Source organism: Perissodus microlepis, chromosome 1, assembly GCF_051167445.1.
Source record: "Perissodus microlepis isolate ML-2025 ecotype Zambia chromosome 1, ASM5116744v1, whole genome shotgun sequence".
NCBI classification, from domain to species: Eukaryota; Metazoa; Chordata; class Actinopteri; order Cichliformes; family Cichlidae; genus Perissodus; species Perissodus microlepis.
Window position 1 is genome coordinate 18612206 of NC_140461.1, and position 17874 is coordinate 18630079.

A 17874-nucleotide genomic window follows, 5' to 3' on the forward strand; every position below is an offset into this window, starting at 1 on the left:
GAGCATATTTCTCCTGTTTTGGCTTCCCTTCATTGGCTTCCTGTTAAGTCCAGAATTGAATTCAAAATCCTGCTCCTCACATACAAGGTCTTAAATAATCAGGCCCCATCTTATCTTAATGACCTTGTAGTACCATATCACCCTATTAGAGCACTTCGCTCTCGCTCTGCAGGCCTACTTGTTGTTCCTAGAGTATTTAAAAGTAGAGTGGGAGGCAGAGCCTTCAGTTTTCAGGCCCCTCTTCTGTGGAACCAGCTTCCAGTTTGGATTCGGGAGACAGAAACTATCTCTACTTTTAAGATTAGGCTTAAAACTTTCCTTTTTGCTAAAGCATATAGTTAGGGCTGGACCAGGTGACCCTGAATCCTCCCTTAGTTATGCTGCAATAGACGTAGGCTGCCGGGGGATTCCCAAGATGCATTGAGTTTTTCCTTTCCAGTCACCTTTCTCACTCACTATGTATTAATAGACCTCTCTGCATTGAATCATATCTGTTATTAACCTCTGTCTCTCTTCCACAGCATGTCTTTTATCCTGTCTTCCTTCTCTCACCCCAACCGGTCGCAGCAGATGGCCGCCCCTCCCTGAGCCTGGTTCTGCCGGAGGTTTCTTCCTGTTAAAAGGGAGTTTTTCCTTCCCACTGTCGCCAAAGTGCTTGCTCATAGGGGGTCATATGATTGTTGGGTTTTTCTCTGTATCTATGAAGCGCCTTGAGGCGACTTTTGTTGTGATTTGGCGCTATATAAATAAAATTGAATTGAATTGAATTGAATTAATATAGGTTTCTGTTTTACGGTTTTATTGTCTGTTGTACTGCTTCTAGAGTATGAGGTTTGCTTTTTTGTCAGGGATTTTTTCTTGGCTTGTTTTTCTTTTCACTTTTGGATTCCGACTTTAAGTCTTTGATCGCCGTTTTTGTTTTATGGGTTTTTCATGTTATGAATTTCAGTTTTGTGATCCGTTTGATTAAAGTTTTGATTTTTATGAATGTTAGTTTTACTTCACTGCCTGTTCCTCCCTCTGACTCATTTCTGTATTAGTTTATTGGTTCCACTGTTCCCTAGTCTGACGTCTTCTTAAGCGTCACAGTTCACATCAATATTTTCTCATTTAGTCATTTCCTGTATTGCTTTGAAATGAGGATTTTGCGTCTTATTCCTTTATCTCTCCTTCTGTTCAGATCAAGATCACCTCCTCCAAAGGATCTGGCTACAGTGGTTTTTGGACTGCTCCCCAGTGCAGCTGCCATGCACAAATGAACTGCACAACAGTGCCAAAAAAAAAAAAAAGGTTTGATTTAAGGTAACTACAGAGCACCGGTGTGAAAACAACTTTATTCACGCTGTGCTTTTCCTGCTTTGTTACATGTGTGGATTAGTTATGCATCATGAATAACTTTAAAATGTTACTCAGTGGATTAAAGAAGCTGACTTCTTATCAGCTCAGAAAATATTCAAGGAGTATACACCTCTCCTCCCCATCTGTTTGTTTGATGCAGACCAATCACTAAAAAACAAACACCCTTGTTTTTCCTCCTGTTCATTTGAACTCTACTGGAAACAGTTAGCAGGAAGATGTCCAGGAAGGGAGGGAAATAAGAGCAGCAGGAAGAACTGGAAAAAAAAAGCTAAAAATAAGTCCTGTGAGATTTGGCTTGTAATTTGTTGTTTACTCTGCACATTTAACAACGTTTCAATTGAGAAGTCACCCAAAAGGTAATACAAAGAGGCTTTGAATTGAAAAATAACAATGCTACAAATGAATCAGATACACTACCTTTAAAAGACACACACACACACACACACACACACACACACACACACACACACACACACACACACACACACACACACACACACACACACACACACGCGCGACTCATGACTTACCATACAGTTCTCCACTATAAATATGTGATGTATCAATCGGGTTCTCCTCCCCTGACACCTCAATGACAAGATCTGGAGAAAACAGCTTTGAATCCCTCTTCATCCGCAAGTTAAAATGTCTGAAAACAAGAATAGGAAACAATGTCCAATTACATTAAATGTCTAACACCACATTCAAACTTTGTACTTTAACATTTACATGTGGACAACAGTCCTGCAGACAGACACTCATAATTCACAGTGTTGACAGTGTTTTTGTCATCCTCTTACTGAAGATTTTTAGAATAAAGGACCACAAACACTGGAAATCTACGACAGGAAGCTGAGAAAGCAGCCTTATTTACTTCACTAATGTTTACAGAGGTTCACCGTTCTAGTGTTGTTACCAAGTATGCAGCTCAGTGAGTCAGACGAATTATGTCACAAGGAAAACCACATGAACCTTGCAAGTGCACAGACACTGTTTTATGTAATACTTTCAGTGGAAATGATGAGAATGATGTAAAAGGCAAAAAGGCAAACGTCACATGGCGCTCACATGAGGCACTTCTGAGAAGTTAGTGGTTCTAAGGCTTGAGCAGTTCAGATGCAAACTCCTTATCAGAAATCTCCTGACAAATTATAAATTCCTCCACGTGACTCAGTATTAACCTTAAATGGCTCAAGACCTTTTTGGCTTTGGTGTGTTTACACAATCATCAGTAAGGCCAAAAAGCTGTTCACAGCAGGAAATCTTTAAGCTAAAGTAGGCTGTTTAACAGATTTTGAAAGTACTCCACACCTTTTTTTTTTTACTCATTTTAAATACCACAGTTGCCCTTATAGGCAGGCATAGTAATGAGATTAATCATAGTCGGGCAGGATGTGTGCATGTTCTTCAGTCCCTCAGCTGCACATTAGTCTCCAAACCAAAGCTAAGATAATCTCAGGTCATAGAGGACATAATACTACTGAGAACAAAGTGTATGTCGTGAAGTTTTCTTGATGTTCCAGTATGCAGGTTTGTTTCAGACTAAGGATCTTACAGTAACATTTCTACACAACAATCATGGAAACATTCATGGAGCAAAACAAAATGAAAACACAAAATGCAAATAAATGCTCTGAGCAGTACAACGTGTCAGGGTGTGTCTGGCAGAGTTAGAAAGCAAGGCATTATTCATGGCTCAGACAGTTCAGGATTTCCCTCCCCAGGATGACTTTTTGACCTGCATTCAGTTTTTCCCAGTCCAGTTTTCATTTCACACCCTTTTTTATTACTGTTTATTTTCCATGTATTGGTTCATTGTACCAAATGATATGCTCAATGAAACAGCCTTGCTTTTGGTTAGTATTCAGTTTGGTAAAAACTTTGTTATGTCATTAGGAATGCTTTTTATAGATACAAACATGTATAATAACCTAGACGAATCAAGTAGATTTGCAGTCAAACACAAGCTGGCCTCGTCTACAGATTTTCTGCCCAAAGAGCATTTCAGCTGAAGCCAAGAGAAAGAAAAAGGATCAAATATTTGACACAGAAGAGGAGACGATGAAATAAGAGAACTGCTAAACCTGTACAACAATGGCTGCAACATGACCTGCTGTTTGAAGTCGGCAGCGTTACACAGAGATAGCAACAGATACAGTATAGTTTCCTTGGCTTATTACTCATACTGGCACGCCCATTACAATTCCCAGACCCTAAAACAATAAATCTGCCTTCATAAATATAATTCCGGTCACAGCCAAAGCAAATTATTCACTTAGAAATATAACCTGCACTGTCATGTATTTAGAGTTAGTCGTCAGGGATTGAGACACTGTCTGTGGTTGGGTTCAAAAAGAGAATGACTAGTTGGTAAGGAGCCTTACAAAGTCTAAAACCTAACTGCCTTCTTTGCAACATTTGCCTCCTCATCTTAGAAGTTAACACCTCTGCGACAACTTCCCCACAGCAGCCAGGTGTACCACTGAAGTCACAAACCACTGGTTATTCTGTTAAAAAACTGTTCTACACTTAGGATGTGGCTGCTCTTGTTTCTGAAGCAGTTGAACAATACAGTTTTTGCAGTGTTTCCTGTGTATCGAGAAGCTTGGCAAAGAGGAATCGTGGGTTACATATTTTGTATTGCAATAATAGCAAAAAAGGTGTATAGAAATACACTAAAAAGCATCTAAAAGGCTTTCCTATTCAGAATTTTCCATCACAAAGTTCATGAAGCAACAGACTGCAGGGGCTCAATCATGTCTGCCACAAGCCTTTGACACCCATGTGAGTCAAGGTTCAGAGCGCAGCAACTCAGTAAAGGAGCTTAGTGTGTTCAGAGAACAGAGAAGCAGGAAATCCGAAGAAAGGGGAGAAAACAAAGCAGTAAATGAAGAAGTAAGACTTGAACAGTTGGCTTGGGCTTTGCAGAACAATGCAACTTAACTGCACCTGTATATGTGATTTAGCTATCTTAGCAGGTTTAGTGGGAAGCATGTCTCTCCTGCAATGTGTGGAAAAACAAACACATTTAGTGTGTTTCTAATCACTAAACTATAAAGTGCCCTAGACAAAAAAGAGAAAGAAAGGAGAGACCAGAAAAAATACCAACAAATCAACATGGGCCACAAGACAAGAAGAGAGGAATCCAAGGATAAACCCAGTGGTACTCGTCTCACAGCAGCAGCTCACTGCTAAATTATTCAGACAAATCCCAATTGCTGAACATACTGAATCAAGCATCTGACAGTCATCCACTGCTTAGTAAGCAGGCCAAGCACACAGAGATGGGGTGCCCTCAAGACATTTCTACAGAGAAAATTCCAACTAAAAAGGGGGCAATACCTACTTATCACTACATAGAGCTCTATTTACAATATTAAGTCGCTTGGTCACAATGAATCATCGTAAAATCATAGTATTACCAAATTACTTAATTGGAAGAAATCAAATCAGGTCAGAAGTTGTTAAATATCAGTGCAGAAAGTGGGAAACAAGGACAACAAGAGGAGAGTAAGAGATGAAATCGAGACATAACTGGGAAGCAATCCTAAGAGATTCTGGTTAAAGTGGTAAAATGTGGTATGAACTTTTACATTCATTAATGGATAAGCCGCATTGTTTGACTGCTTCAATAACAATAACAATAACAATAACAATAATAACAATATGTTTTTTGTCAAATATTTTTATACCTTTAAGGAAAAAAAAACACTTATGTGTCTTATTAATACATTATTAAGTTATAAACTACAAAGAAATGTGAATTATATCACAAGCACTGCATTAGCACATGCTTGCCATGGCACTTCACTTTGTAAAGAAGCCCTACACAGAGACCCTGTGACTTGCCTTTTTCTGTCACCTGATCTGGTCACAAATACTCATGCGAGTGGGCATACACAAGAACGCTTTTCTCTCGTTACAACAAACCTCTACAGTGCCAAACAGCCTGGCCTTGAGTTTTCACAGAAGGGAGAGTGTTAGCCTTAATTTGCACACACTAAATGAATTCAGTCAGGACATAAGACACAAGCTTAATGTCAAGTGGCATAGTATTATAGTCTGTGGTACAGCTACTTTTATTAATATTATTGCTCAGCTTTGAAAAACTGAAAGAAAGTGGTCAATTATTAGTTCACTTTTTGTTTTTTTAACACATCTCTGTAGCTCCTCATCTCTGCTACAGGTTAATTCAATTCAGGTTTATTTATATAGCACCAACTCACAACAACAGTTACCTCCATACACTGCATATTAGAAGGTAAAGACCCTACAATAATACAGAGAAAACCCCCAACAATCAGATGACCCCTAGGAGCAAGCACTTGGCGACAGTGGGAAGGAAAAACTCCTTTAACAGTAAGAAACCTCAGCAGAACCAAGCTCAGGGAGGGGCAGCCATCTGCCCTGACTGATTAGGGATGAGGAGAAGAAAAGAAAATAAGTTCTAGTATGCAATGTGATGTGAACATCAAGCCTCAAGACCTCTTAGTTAAATCTAGATATTTCTAACTGGCATGATAACTAGCAACTGTCAGACATGTCTTGTAAATTATCTTGTACAAGTAATACCTGACACACAGTTTTAATATGTACAAAGGTTTCTACACTCCATGTGATACTGCAGAAAACTGGACACTTTATAACTGTTGCCAGAATTGTAAAGCTAAGTGTCCACTTATTTCAAAGAAAAATCTAAGAAACTTTTTAGAACTCAAATGTAACAGGTAGGCAGCATTATCTGTGCAGTTCTTGCTCCTTAATGCTTGCATAATATAAATCATACTGATGTACAGCAGGTATACTGCAGCCGTTTTTGGAAACTGCAGTATGCTCAGAGAGTTGAAGTGGGTATCTCACCAAAACAGGCAGTAGAGCTACATGACTTTTCAAACTAAGTTTCGCTTTTGCACAATGTGCAAAATGTCTAGTCTACAAAAATGAAATAAGCCTGCAAGTGTGAGCTTCTTCATTTAAAACACTTCAATTTTACTCATATGCTTCAATATAACCTCAAACAGACAACTGTGCCATGTAAAGTAAAAAACTCAGTTCAAACTAAAAGTGGAAGCATGACAAGCCTCCTTCGCCACCTGACAGAAAAGAACACAGTGGAATAGGAACAGTGTGTCTCCTTAAATTCGGAGCCTCAGACCAATCTCAGTTCCAGGGCCATAGATAAAAAGCTGCCTCACTTTACAGTGGCAACCTATATAACAAGACAGGGAAGTAATTGAAAGAAAGCTCATAGGGTTAAAGAAGTGATATCCACTTACGCAGTCAAAAATCCTGGATTTAGGATGCTGAATACAGTCGATCCATCGAGTCGAGCATGAACCACCCAGCCTTATGTATTTGTGGAGTAAGCAGTGGACCATTTACTGCTCCTGCTGCTGCAGAGTCAAAGGCTTTTACTTACAAGTGAGCTTTTTATGATTCACAAATGATGCAGATGATTGAGCAGAATCTTTCCTATAAGCTGAATTTTTTGAGAGTGATCTCATTTTTTGGCCAACCCAATAAGGCAATGCTAACAAGTTCTGCAAGATTCAGCAACAACTGCAAAAAGCACAAAAGTTGGGTAAAAAGCCACTGGTATCAATATACCAAAAAACTGAAAGAAAGGACAAAAGAAAATAAAAAAAATAAGAATTAAAAAAAAAAAAAAGGAATGAAACAGTATCACTGCACAAAACGTCAGTAAAAACATTAGCGAATATACTGGAATCAGAGTTTATAACCGCCACTAATTTAAATATTTTTTAAAAAGGAAAGAAGAGACAGGAGGAACACGCTTCAGCTGATTCATGAATGTTTGAGTTGCATAGTTTGCAACTTCCCTACTGGCAACATGTGTTTCAAACCCACAAACACAACAACCAGCTGATCTGCACAGACTCAGACAGAACATAAATGAGTAATCCATAACCTGTGACAATAAAACAAGATTATAAACTGTATTGTCATAATATTTTAGCAAGTACTCATAAATAACTACACATAATAAACAGATGCTTGTTTCATGTGCCTGAAAAATATTGGCCAATATATTGGAATTTAAAATCACCAAATATTGGTATTGATCTTAAAAATCATTCAGGGTCTAGTTTCATAAATGTATTCACATAGACGGGGCTAGAATAAATAACCAAACAATCAATGTTGCTCGTCTTTGGTTTTGTTAAGCATTTACACAGTTTTGTCTTACGTGTCTCACAAAGACATGGACTGCATGGACATATTTAAAATGATTGGATGTCATGCTAAATTAGAAATTCATTCGTGTAGATTAGGAATAATACAAGCTCCAAATTATTATCATTGCGAACATTTTGACCAAAAGAAGGGCACCTGTGGCTAACAAGGTAGACCAGATCATCTACTATTTGATCCCTGGTTCTTCCAGTCTACTACTGCATCCCACATTTCAAGTTAGTATGCTTCAGAAAAAGCAAGAAAAAACAAGATTTGTTTCAGTTCTTAGCAAGGTACAGCCATTCAGGTATCACTAGCACTTAAAACACATTTGTGGATAGAGCCTGCTCACTCCTCTGTGTATGCCTTATTTAGTGAGTCGCAATTACACAAGTGGCAGTACAGTTAAAAAATTTACGGTTTCCCTATCATTTTATGTTCAGTGCCCCCATTTGGATTGCTAACAATGGGCTTTCTGGGTGGAAAATCCAAGTTGAGGGGGCATTTGTCAAAAAAACATTCCAACTGGGAACTCACCATGCAAGTCAAAGTGTCCTTGGGCAAGATATTGAAACCCAAGTTGCCCCAATGTATCCACTGGAGTGTGAGTATGTGAATTTTAGACAAAGCGCTTAAAAATGCAAATGTTAAAGCCCTGCGTGAATGTGTAAATGAGGCTGTCACAGAAAGTACTCTGATTAGAAAAACACTAAAGTAGTATGAGCCCGATTGCCATTTTAAAAACAAATGTTTAAATTCTTAAAAACCTTTTGAAAACACACCTAAAAGTACCTTCTGCAAAATGAATTAACAGCATTGACTGCTTTAACTGCGTTTCACAAGTTCATGTGAAAATGTGTAATTCTTACACATTTTTGTTGCAGAGTGTTGTTCCTTTACAGGAGATGGCAAAAATTCAGCTGATACAAATCTGGGAACATTTGTGTTGTTGCCCGTTTCCAAAACAAGGGTGGCACCACTGCACTCAGATAACATGGGTTTGATGAAGGGTCATCCTTGGATAATGTATATAAATGAAAACTGAATCTCTCAGGTTAAAATGAAACATGAAAAAACCTGAGTTTGAACTTTGAGCAATGAGTCTTATCTTAAGGACTATAACTAGTATCTTAGCCAAATAATAAAGAGATATTTTCCATTGACCTTTCTACAACTCCCTCTCTCAGCTCAGCTCTGTATATACAGCCACAACCAACACAAACTGAAACCATGGTGAGCAAATTAATTTCCACAGTAATTTATTAGCTGTACATACTTAATAGGAAAACAAGCCATGTATTATCTTGACGGGCAATCACCAAGCATCACTGATCTCAAATATCACCGCCCATCTCCAAGATGATAATGAGAGCTAGAAAGTAGGGCTGCCACGATTAGTCGACTAGTCCCGATTACGTCGACTATCAAAATCGTCGACGACTGATTTAATAGTCGAGGCGTCGTTTGAAGCTTTGTAAGGTCCCAAAAGACGCAGGAATAAGTAGTAGGATTTAAGAGTGTAATAACGGACTGAAACAGAAGATGGCAGCACTGCATGTACAAGGATGCCAGCTGCCGTTAAACCCCGAAGAAGAAGTAGCTGTGTCCCAGAATTCATAGCTCAGTTTCCAACAATGGCGGCAGCTAGTTAGTTTTAATATTACACTTATTACTCTTTCTGGGTCACAAAATAAACGTTTAACATATTTTAAGGCGAGAATGTAGCTGTGTAAACCTCAAATATCTAATCACTTTATCAAGACACCACATATTTTCAAAAGTGCGCCGACATTTTCGGAGACGTCTGTTACCCACTAGCTCGATAGCTAGCCGGGGGCAAGGCTCACTAGAGCCCGTGAGAACACCGGACTCCCGGCAAATCGTTCTCAAACCCACCGCCGTCTTTCGCTACTCAGGTTAAACATGATATATAAGTCACTCAGATAACTTAAAAATGTTATTGTTTGGTTTTTTTCAGTATTTTATTTGTTCCTGAGTAAATCGGTTTGGCTGAGATTAAAGCTATAGTTTTTACACAGCTCAATAAACGTCAAGCAGACAACTGATTATCAGAAGTGTGAGATGCTCGAGAATATACTCCGGTGTTATATTTTAGATAGCAAGGAGCAGATGGCCAAATTTATTAAACTCCAACGAAACAATCTGCAAATTTCATTAAACTTTAATAAACTATCATCTTGTCTTTATTTTTAGTTAGCACATACCTTAAACACTTAAAGCTGTAAGCTAATGATAGTTATATAAGAGCAGATGCATGCTGGTGCAATAAGCTGTGTTTTACGTCCAATGGATGCATGATCTGATTAGTCGACTAATCGCAAAAATAATCGGTGACTAGTCGACTATCAAAATAATCATTTGTGGCAGCCCTACTAGAAAGGAAAATCAAATTATACTAATTATACTACAAATTATACAAAGCTATACTTCTTAGGTCTTTTGCAATTCCCTGGTATGTACTGTATGTCTGCCAGTATGATAACACTGAAAAAAAATTTCATATTGGCTGCAGCTCTAGTTTTAACAGGGAACCAGCATAACCAAGTCACAAAATACACAATATGTCATGTATAAAAGGCATTAGGCAACAGAGCTTGCACTTATCAATTTGACAGGCAAATATACGGCTTGCTGATCATCCATGCAAAAAGGTGCAGTATAATCTTGCAGTGGCAACAAAGTGCGCACAGACCAAGACTAGAAAAAAAAACCTGATAAATATCACCACAACACACAAAGCAGTAAGAATTTATGAAAAGGTGTTTCACATTACTAAAAAACAAACAAACCACTGAGTAATAAAAATAAATACTTCTTGTTTGTTGCTAGGGCTGGAATATAAATTACTGAGCACAAGAATAATAGACTTGGACATGAACTGAGTCAGCACAGAAAGAAAGAGTGACTACATGAGGAAGGCTGTGTGTGTTTCTACTTAAACTGACCTTCCGTGTGCATGGAAGTCCAGCTGCACGGTGCTGTCTTGAGGAGAGAGCGCCCTTTTAGCTCTCTGGTGACGGCTGTGCAAGGCTTCTGTGTCATATGATAAACCCTCATAGTGGCGAATATACTTGTTCAAAGGGTTCCCAAACTGACCTGAAAGAGAGTTCAACAGCTTTTTAGTACTGGTCAACAACAGTATCAAAACTAATAGGTTTTTATATTGTTTTTATTAATCAAATGATAATTATAATTTTATTCACGTATCACTGACATTTTTCCACTGTAGATTAGCATGTAATTCTGAGATAATTCATTTTTATCATTTCTATCCATGGTTTTCCTGACGTGCAAATCTTTCAATGGAAATGGCCTATGGAGCAATCGATCTCTACAATACTGGCTAGCTTTAGTACAAGCCCGCACTCGCTAAACATGCTTAACAGGCTTATTCAGCCAATTGCTATAACATCCCCTGAGGTAAAACCCTACCGGCATCCATACCGACCCTTTTCTTTGTTCTTTTCACAAAAACAAAGCTAGTGTTCAGTTTAAAATACAAGTGAGGAGCACATGATACGATCAGGTGACGAGGGTCTGTTTCAGTAGTACTGTATAGCATTGTGTGAGCTCGTTGCAGGCTGTTTAAATGCTAATCTACATTCAAAGGGGTGTGTGTGTGTGTGTGTGTCCATCTATCTGTCTGTCTGTCGGTGTCTGTGTAACTCTGGTGGCCTTAAAAAAATCCTCAGCTGTGACTCAATTTAAGGATTTGTAAGTAAGATCAAGTTCTAATCTTTTTGTACTGTAGGATTTTCTGCACATGACTAAGAGATACCTAGACTCAAAAATGCAAAAATAGATGATGTAGATGCTCCACATTCTCTGCATTTTTACACTGCACTGTTCTGTTGACAACTACATAATTTCCGTGTCAGTGGGAGGCATAACTCCTCATACAGGGAGAGGCTGCTCCAGGCTAGCATGAACTTGTCTATGAATGCACTTAGAAAATATTCCAACAACCATCTTCTTTAGTTCTCATTAAACAAGGAAAATAATGTTTGCAAACTACACAGACAACACAGATCAACCTTTGCAGGAGGTCTCACCAACTTCATTCGTATATAATGTATATAATGAAGTATGCAATGTGTGTGTGTGTAAGATATCATGTCACATTTGACCTCTTTATGTACACGGTTTCAAAAAGAATGCTGACAGGTATCTCCGGATGCCTTCACTGTAGAAAAACATGTTTCTAAAACAACTCTGAGCTTGTATAATAAATCAGTCATGCTTTCCATCTAAAGACTCTGGAATGGAATCTTTTAGCTTATGTTAAGGGTTACAGAGTTAAGCCAGTTGTAAGAGCAGGTTAACATTTTATGCAGCTTTCAAATACCTGAGAAAACTATCGCTAACAAAAAATGTACCATCTTACTGCAACCCACACACACAGGTTATTGTTGCAAAACAAATACAACAAGAAGCACGCCAAGAGCGCAAATGTCCGCCAAGGCAGCTCACTCTCTGGGCAGTACTTATATAATTCTTGATTCCCATACACAGACATCTTACTAAGCAGGTTTTTTTTCATGTTGTGTGTAAACATCACATCCTGAATGTTACAAGCCTGAAAAGAATCTAAAATGCAGGCAGCTACACAATGTTTAAAAGGTAAAAGAGGCACTCAGTGACAACAAAGAATTCAAATCAACTATATTTAATGAACTACTGGATGATCAGGATGTTTCAGGAAGTTAAACCAGATCTAATAAGTTTAAACATCAAACCAGTACTATCTGAGTTCATTTGTTCCACGTCATTGCATACCTCACAACTCATAGTACACACACACACACACACACACACACACACACACACACACACAAAAAAAAATCCAAAAAAGGTAAAAAGCGAGGATTGCTCTACTTGCATGTCAACATTCCAGCCAAACTGAAATACAACATTGACTGGACTACCTAAATTGTAACCATGAAATACACTGCATTCTTAACATGAAGTCATCACTACCATGTAAATATGCATGTATTTCATTTCTATCCAGTTTTATTTATATAGCACCAAATCAGAACAACAGTTGCCTCAAGGCGGTTAACATGTTAACGTAAAGACCCTACAATAAGAGACAAAAACCCAACAGTCAGACAATACCCTATGAGCAAGTCCGTGGAGATGCTGGGAATGAAAAACTCCCCCTTAACAGGAAGAAACCTGTGGCACAACTAGGCTCATGGAGGGGCAGCCATCGCCCCAACTGGTTAGGGGTAAGTGGAGGAAGACAGGAAAAATGACATGATGTTGTGTACGTGATTTATAACATAATGTACACAACCTTTATGTGTATCTATAATTTATAAAATAACATGCACAAAAATTGGAATTCAATTGAGATTTTTAATGCATTTTGATTTCCAGTGGTTGCAAAATACATTACTTTCAAAATGAAGCTCTAAGTTGCTTGCATTAACATCTCTATTAATACCCTACATTAATCACATCAGTTGGTTCCTTTGGATTGCTTTCTTTTACTTTTATTCTTTTTCTGTTTTTTAAAACATTTTCCATTTTTATTGTAACAATAAAAAAAATACAATAAATCATTACATGACAATACTATCCAACGCTATTAGGAACTACATAGTTCACTTCAGACTGATAGCAACAAAAAATTCATTTAAACTGCCAGTGAGTTTTACTGAGAAGGCATCATCACTACAGAGCAATCTGTTTTCACTCTCAAGTCCTGCAGGAAAGTGCAAGACAGAGAGAGAGAGATAAAAAACCTGCTGACAGGAAGCAAAGACATGGTCACAGCATGGATCAGAACTGAGCTGAGCCTCGCATTGCCATGCACGCTGGGTCCTGGCAGCCCGGCTAAGACAATATCTCAGGCACCCAACAGCTCGGGGCAACTAAAATGTCTCTCCTTAACATTTTATATCATACAGTACTGAAAAAAAAATTAAGTGGGTTGGCAAAAACCTGTAGGCATCAAGTCCACAACAAAAATTCACGCTACATTACTCAAAAAATATCTGCAGGAAGCTGTGACTGTGAGAAGGCCAAGTAACAGCAGCTGTGCGAAAGTGAAATAACCTACATTACATGAAACACAGACTTCCTCGAAAATGTCTTTCGAGTCTTGACACGAAACTTGACATGTCCAATGAAGGTTTTAAAGACATAAAGAAGATTAATGTGTAATCACAATGAAACAAATCTGAAATAAGCCAAGAAATTGAATTATTTATAATGACAGATTAAGCAATTTTTCAAACACAGTAGCAATATTTTGCCACAGGATATTAGAACTTTTTTATGAAGGTTTGATGGATGTTAAAAAGTGAAAAATGACTAATAATGTACCAGCTATCTTGCCAGATTATACAATTATATGAAAGTAGCACAGCAGCTCATTACCAACACAAGGCAGAAATCAATTTCTATTTGGTTTTCCTGTCCTGATTCTTCATGACAGCCCCCAGCTCTCAATAAATCTGTCACTGCCCTCACAGATAATAAGTGAAAACTTCACAGGTGTAGTATCTGCAGTTAATCACATGCACACATTTTACACTGTGAGCTTAAGCTCAGCTGTCTTGATGTTTTGTGAAGCAGGTGGTGTAACTGTACTAAATCTGGAAATAATCCCTTAGTGATTATTTTATTTTAATCATTTGCACACAAATTATATCTATTTGAATATCACCAGTTACACAAAACCACAGGTTTGCTCTGTTTGTCTTACAAATGTTGATGCCTAAAGTACAATTAAAGTACCAATCTGACATACTGTAGAAAATATGTTATTAAGAAGGGCCTGGATAAAGTTTTGTAAGGTGGTTAAGTTATATTAAAACTTATAATATATCTACACCCAGGTAGTTACTCATCCATGGTAAGAACGGAATATAAATCATCTCTTTTCGACCAACTGCTTGAGTCAGCAGTAGAAAAAAGTACCGTATTTTGCTTCAGGTGCCTTTCTGACGGATGCAACTGCTTGTCACGCAGCTTCATACCTAACCTGCTTTTCACAGACTGTCCGATAAAACGAAAGTTTTTTTGTTAAACTAGTCTCAAATTATTCTAGCGACACTGAATATTCATGGTAACAAACATATTCGGCAGTAAAACTCTTGTTTATAGACGTTAACGGTGTAAAGATTTCCCACTAAGCAAGTGACGGAAAGACAAGCCCCCCCTCCTCTACTACAGGAGTACTTAACCTGTATCAGACATACCAAACATAATTAATTAACCAGATAACCAGCTAATACAGGTTGACTACACACTGTAAACAACAACAAAAAACACAAACAAACAAAACACACAAGTTAACCGCAGTCTCCACAACATTAGCCAGCCAGCTAGCTAGCAAGTTAAACTGTCGACAGTACAACTACACGATCCGATTAGCGCTAGCTCTACTGACGAGCTCTAAAGACTTTCTCTGTTAGTCAACGGCAAACTTACCTGCAATATCGTGTAGGCAGCAAAACAGAAGAATTAGTTTGACAAATTCCATAGTGAAATGCCCTGTAGTCCCGCTTAACCAGCGAAGCTACACAGCGATACCCCTGACAGTTGCTTGTTTCGATTTCTGCCACACTTAAAGACAGAGTCGCCCTTCCTAGTTAGCTGTGACTCCCATCGCAAACACCGGCAGCTCTACCTCTCCAACAGCGCTACACACTGTCATAAACAGAGAGAGACAGACAGGCAGGCACTACTCCCTTCCGGTGTATTGGGCCAAAAGATGTGGACACACCCGCTGTTCTGCGTTTCTATAGTATTGCGATCGTAGGTTGAAAGATATGTGAAAACAACTGCAAAACACTACTGAGCTTTACACAACGCCACCAAAATGTGTCTGCTCCTGTGCTGAAAACACGCACTGATCTGCTGTTTACTGCTTGCACACATTATTTCCAGGTTTAAAAACTAAAGATATAACTTTGTGATAGTGAAGTTATACATTTCCTGTTTCTCTGTCTATGTAGACTGCGCTGTACATGCAAGCTACAGACTGCTCTCTGAGAGCGAGGATTCGCAACAGACCGGTCTGTAACATTAGCATAAAGAGAACTCGGGAAAGAAAGGATTAGTCATTCGTTTTTAATGATTTTTTTAAAAGAATGAAGTTGAAATGTACTAATGAATCTCGAAGTACTATTTCGAGATTAAGTAGATACAAACTAAAAGAAAAAAGTTACAAAAATACAATTTGAAGAAAAAAATGAAATAATATTTTGACAGTATACATATTTATTTGTTTATTGCTTTGTGCAACCGCATGGTAACCGTGTAAAAGAGACTTGCATCTGTAATTGGACCAGCAGGTAAGTATAAGGGTATATAAATTACAGAGAAACACAGGCTTTCTATACCTGTACCACCTCAGCCAGAAGGATTATTCTAGCTGCAGTGTATACAATTTATTGTACCCCGCAAAAGTCTGCAGTGTTCTTTGATGAAACCTATTTGTTATGTTCTGATTCACTAATGTTGAAATCCAGGCTCTGGGGAGGCCAATCTATGACTGGCAATGTGTCTTTTCTATCCAGGTGTATTTTTATTGCATTGACAGTGTGTTTGGGGTCGTTGTCATGCTGAAAAATTAAGCCATTGCCAATAAAAATGCTTTGGTACTTTTCTGTGTTTAAGATTTCATCAGTTTTGCCCAAATTCTCAACAGCAGTGGCTGAAATACAGTCTCAAACCACTGCAGGCATCTCACTGTTGCACCTCTCTCTTGAGCGGCTCTAATTATGACTTGAACCCAAAATGTCTCATTTGGATTCCTCATTCCATCAGGCCTGTTGCAACTGATTTTCAGCTCAGTTCTTGTGTAATCTAGCATACCTCAGCCTTTTCTCTTTGTTTCCCTTTCATAAGAATTGCTTCTTGAAAGCCGCCCTTCCGCTGAGATAATTTCTGATGAGGCTTCAGTGAACAGCATCAGTGATCAGCTGAAGAGACAGATGTATTTCCAATGCTGAAGGGACACAAGTGTCTTGCATTAGAGAATGCTGAGGCTTGTAATACTAAAAGAGAGATTATGCATATAGCAGGATCTAAAAACAAGTGAAAACAATACACAATATTGTTTGTGGGCATCTAACAACAACAACAACAACAACAACAACAAAGAAATCAATGCAAATAAAGAATTAGAACTGAAAAGGAAAATGTGTAAATTACTGAGACAGGAGAGAGATGGACTTCCAAGTTTTCCAAGTTCCAAGTTGTGTTTTTTTTGCAGACTAGAAAATTATGGGCAGCCACATCACTCAAAATGACAAAACAAGCATGCAATGTTAAGAAGTTCCCCTCTTTATATTAACCTGTAGATGACAAAAGAAATAAAATAGATCTCGTTTATATAACACCCCCCCCCAAATAATAATAATAATCTTACATGTACTTTCCTGTTAATGTTAACATTCAATTAGCAAGGGTTATGTTTACGTATGAAAGTAAGGGGTTTGTCACTTGTATTTTTAGGCGATAACATGTGGTCATTTTTTTGGTCTGTCAGTCTGCAACCACAAAATCTAGGTGCTTCACATCCCAGAAGTGACTGACATCCTGTGACTGGCCTATAAATAATTCTCAGTTTTGATGCAGACTTCAAAACAGATCAAAACAGGGATAATCTTTTGTGTGAACCTGTCAAACTTATAATAATGGCCACGTAAAACGACCTTTTTCCTTAGCTGCCCACTTCTACAATCATTTTCATGTAGCTCCACTGCGATATTGAGAGCCAAACCTCTTATCAAATATAACACTTTATTAAGAATTTTTTGTATATTTCACTTTTGCAGATTTTTCTGGGTTTTGTCATTATAGGACGTTACTAAATACTATCTGTGGCAGAAATTGATGCCTGTAAAATCTGTGCTGAAACCCTAAATTGCGCTTCTTGTGCTAGATTGAGTATTTTCTCCCACCCAGTGTCTATAAAACGTTACTACACGTGGGATCTATAACTGTCAGATGTGGTTTTTGTTGCACAGCCAGAGCGCTATCTCAAGAATTTCCAGTGTGGGAAAATTTAATCTACTCAAAGATTACTCCGTTTTTGCGCTTTTCAAAATTTATTTATGTATGTATGTATTTATTTTTATTTATCTTTTTGTACATAGACAAATAGACATAGACAAGGATTAAAAAAGTAGACACAAACGTATACACTAAACTGTCAAACAACAAATTAATAAAACACATCCAATAAAAAGTATACTTTGTTGTGAATTTTTAAAACTCACAGACAGTGACAACCTCGCGATATCAAAAGTTGGACCTGGGAGGTCCAGCTACGCGAGA

General features: G+C 38.1%; 1 protein-coding gene across 1 annotated transcript in view; it reads right to left on the reverse strand.

Moving 5' to 3' along the window:
• adam10a (ADAM metallopeptidase domain 10a) overlaps positions 1–15323 on the reverse strand; it is a 33253-nt gene extending 17930 nt beyond the window's left edge. The window contains exons 1-3 of the mRNA XM_084933411.1: positions 15019–15323; positions 10521–10671; positions 1890–2008 (exon numbers count right to left, since the gene is read on the reverse strand). Coding sequence (XP_084789537.1) covers positions 1890–2008; positions 10521–10671; positions 15019–15070 — 322 coding nt within the window. The 5' untranslated portion in view covers positions 15071–15323. The remainder of the gene's footprint in view (positions 1–1889; positions 2009–10520; positions 10672–15018) is intronic.
• Between the last annotated feature and the right edge of the window lie 2551 nt (positions 15324–17874).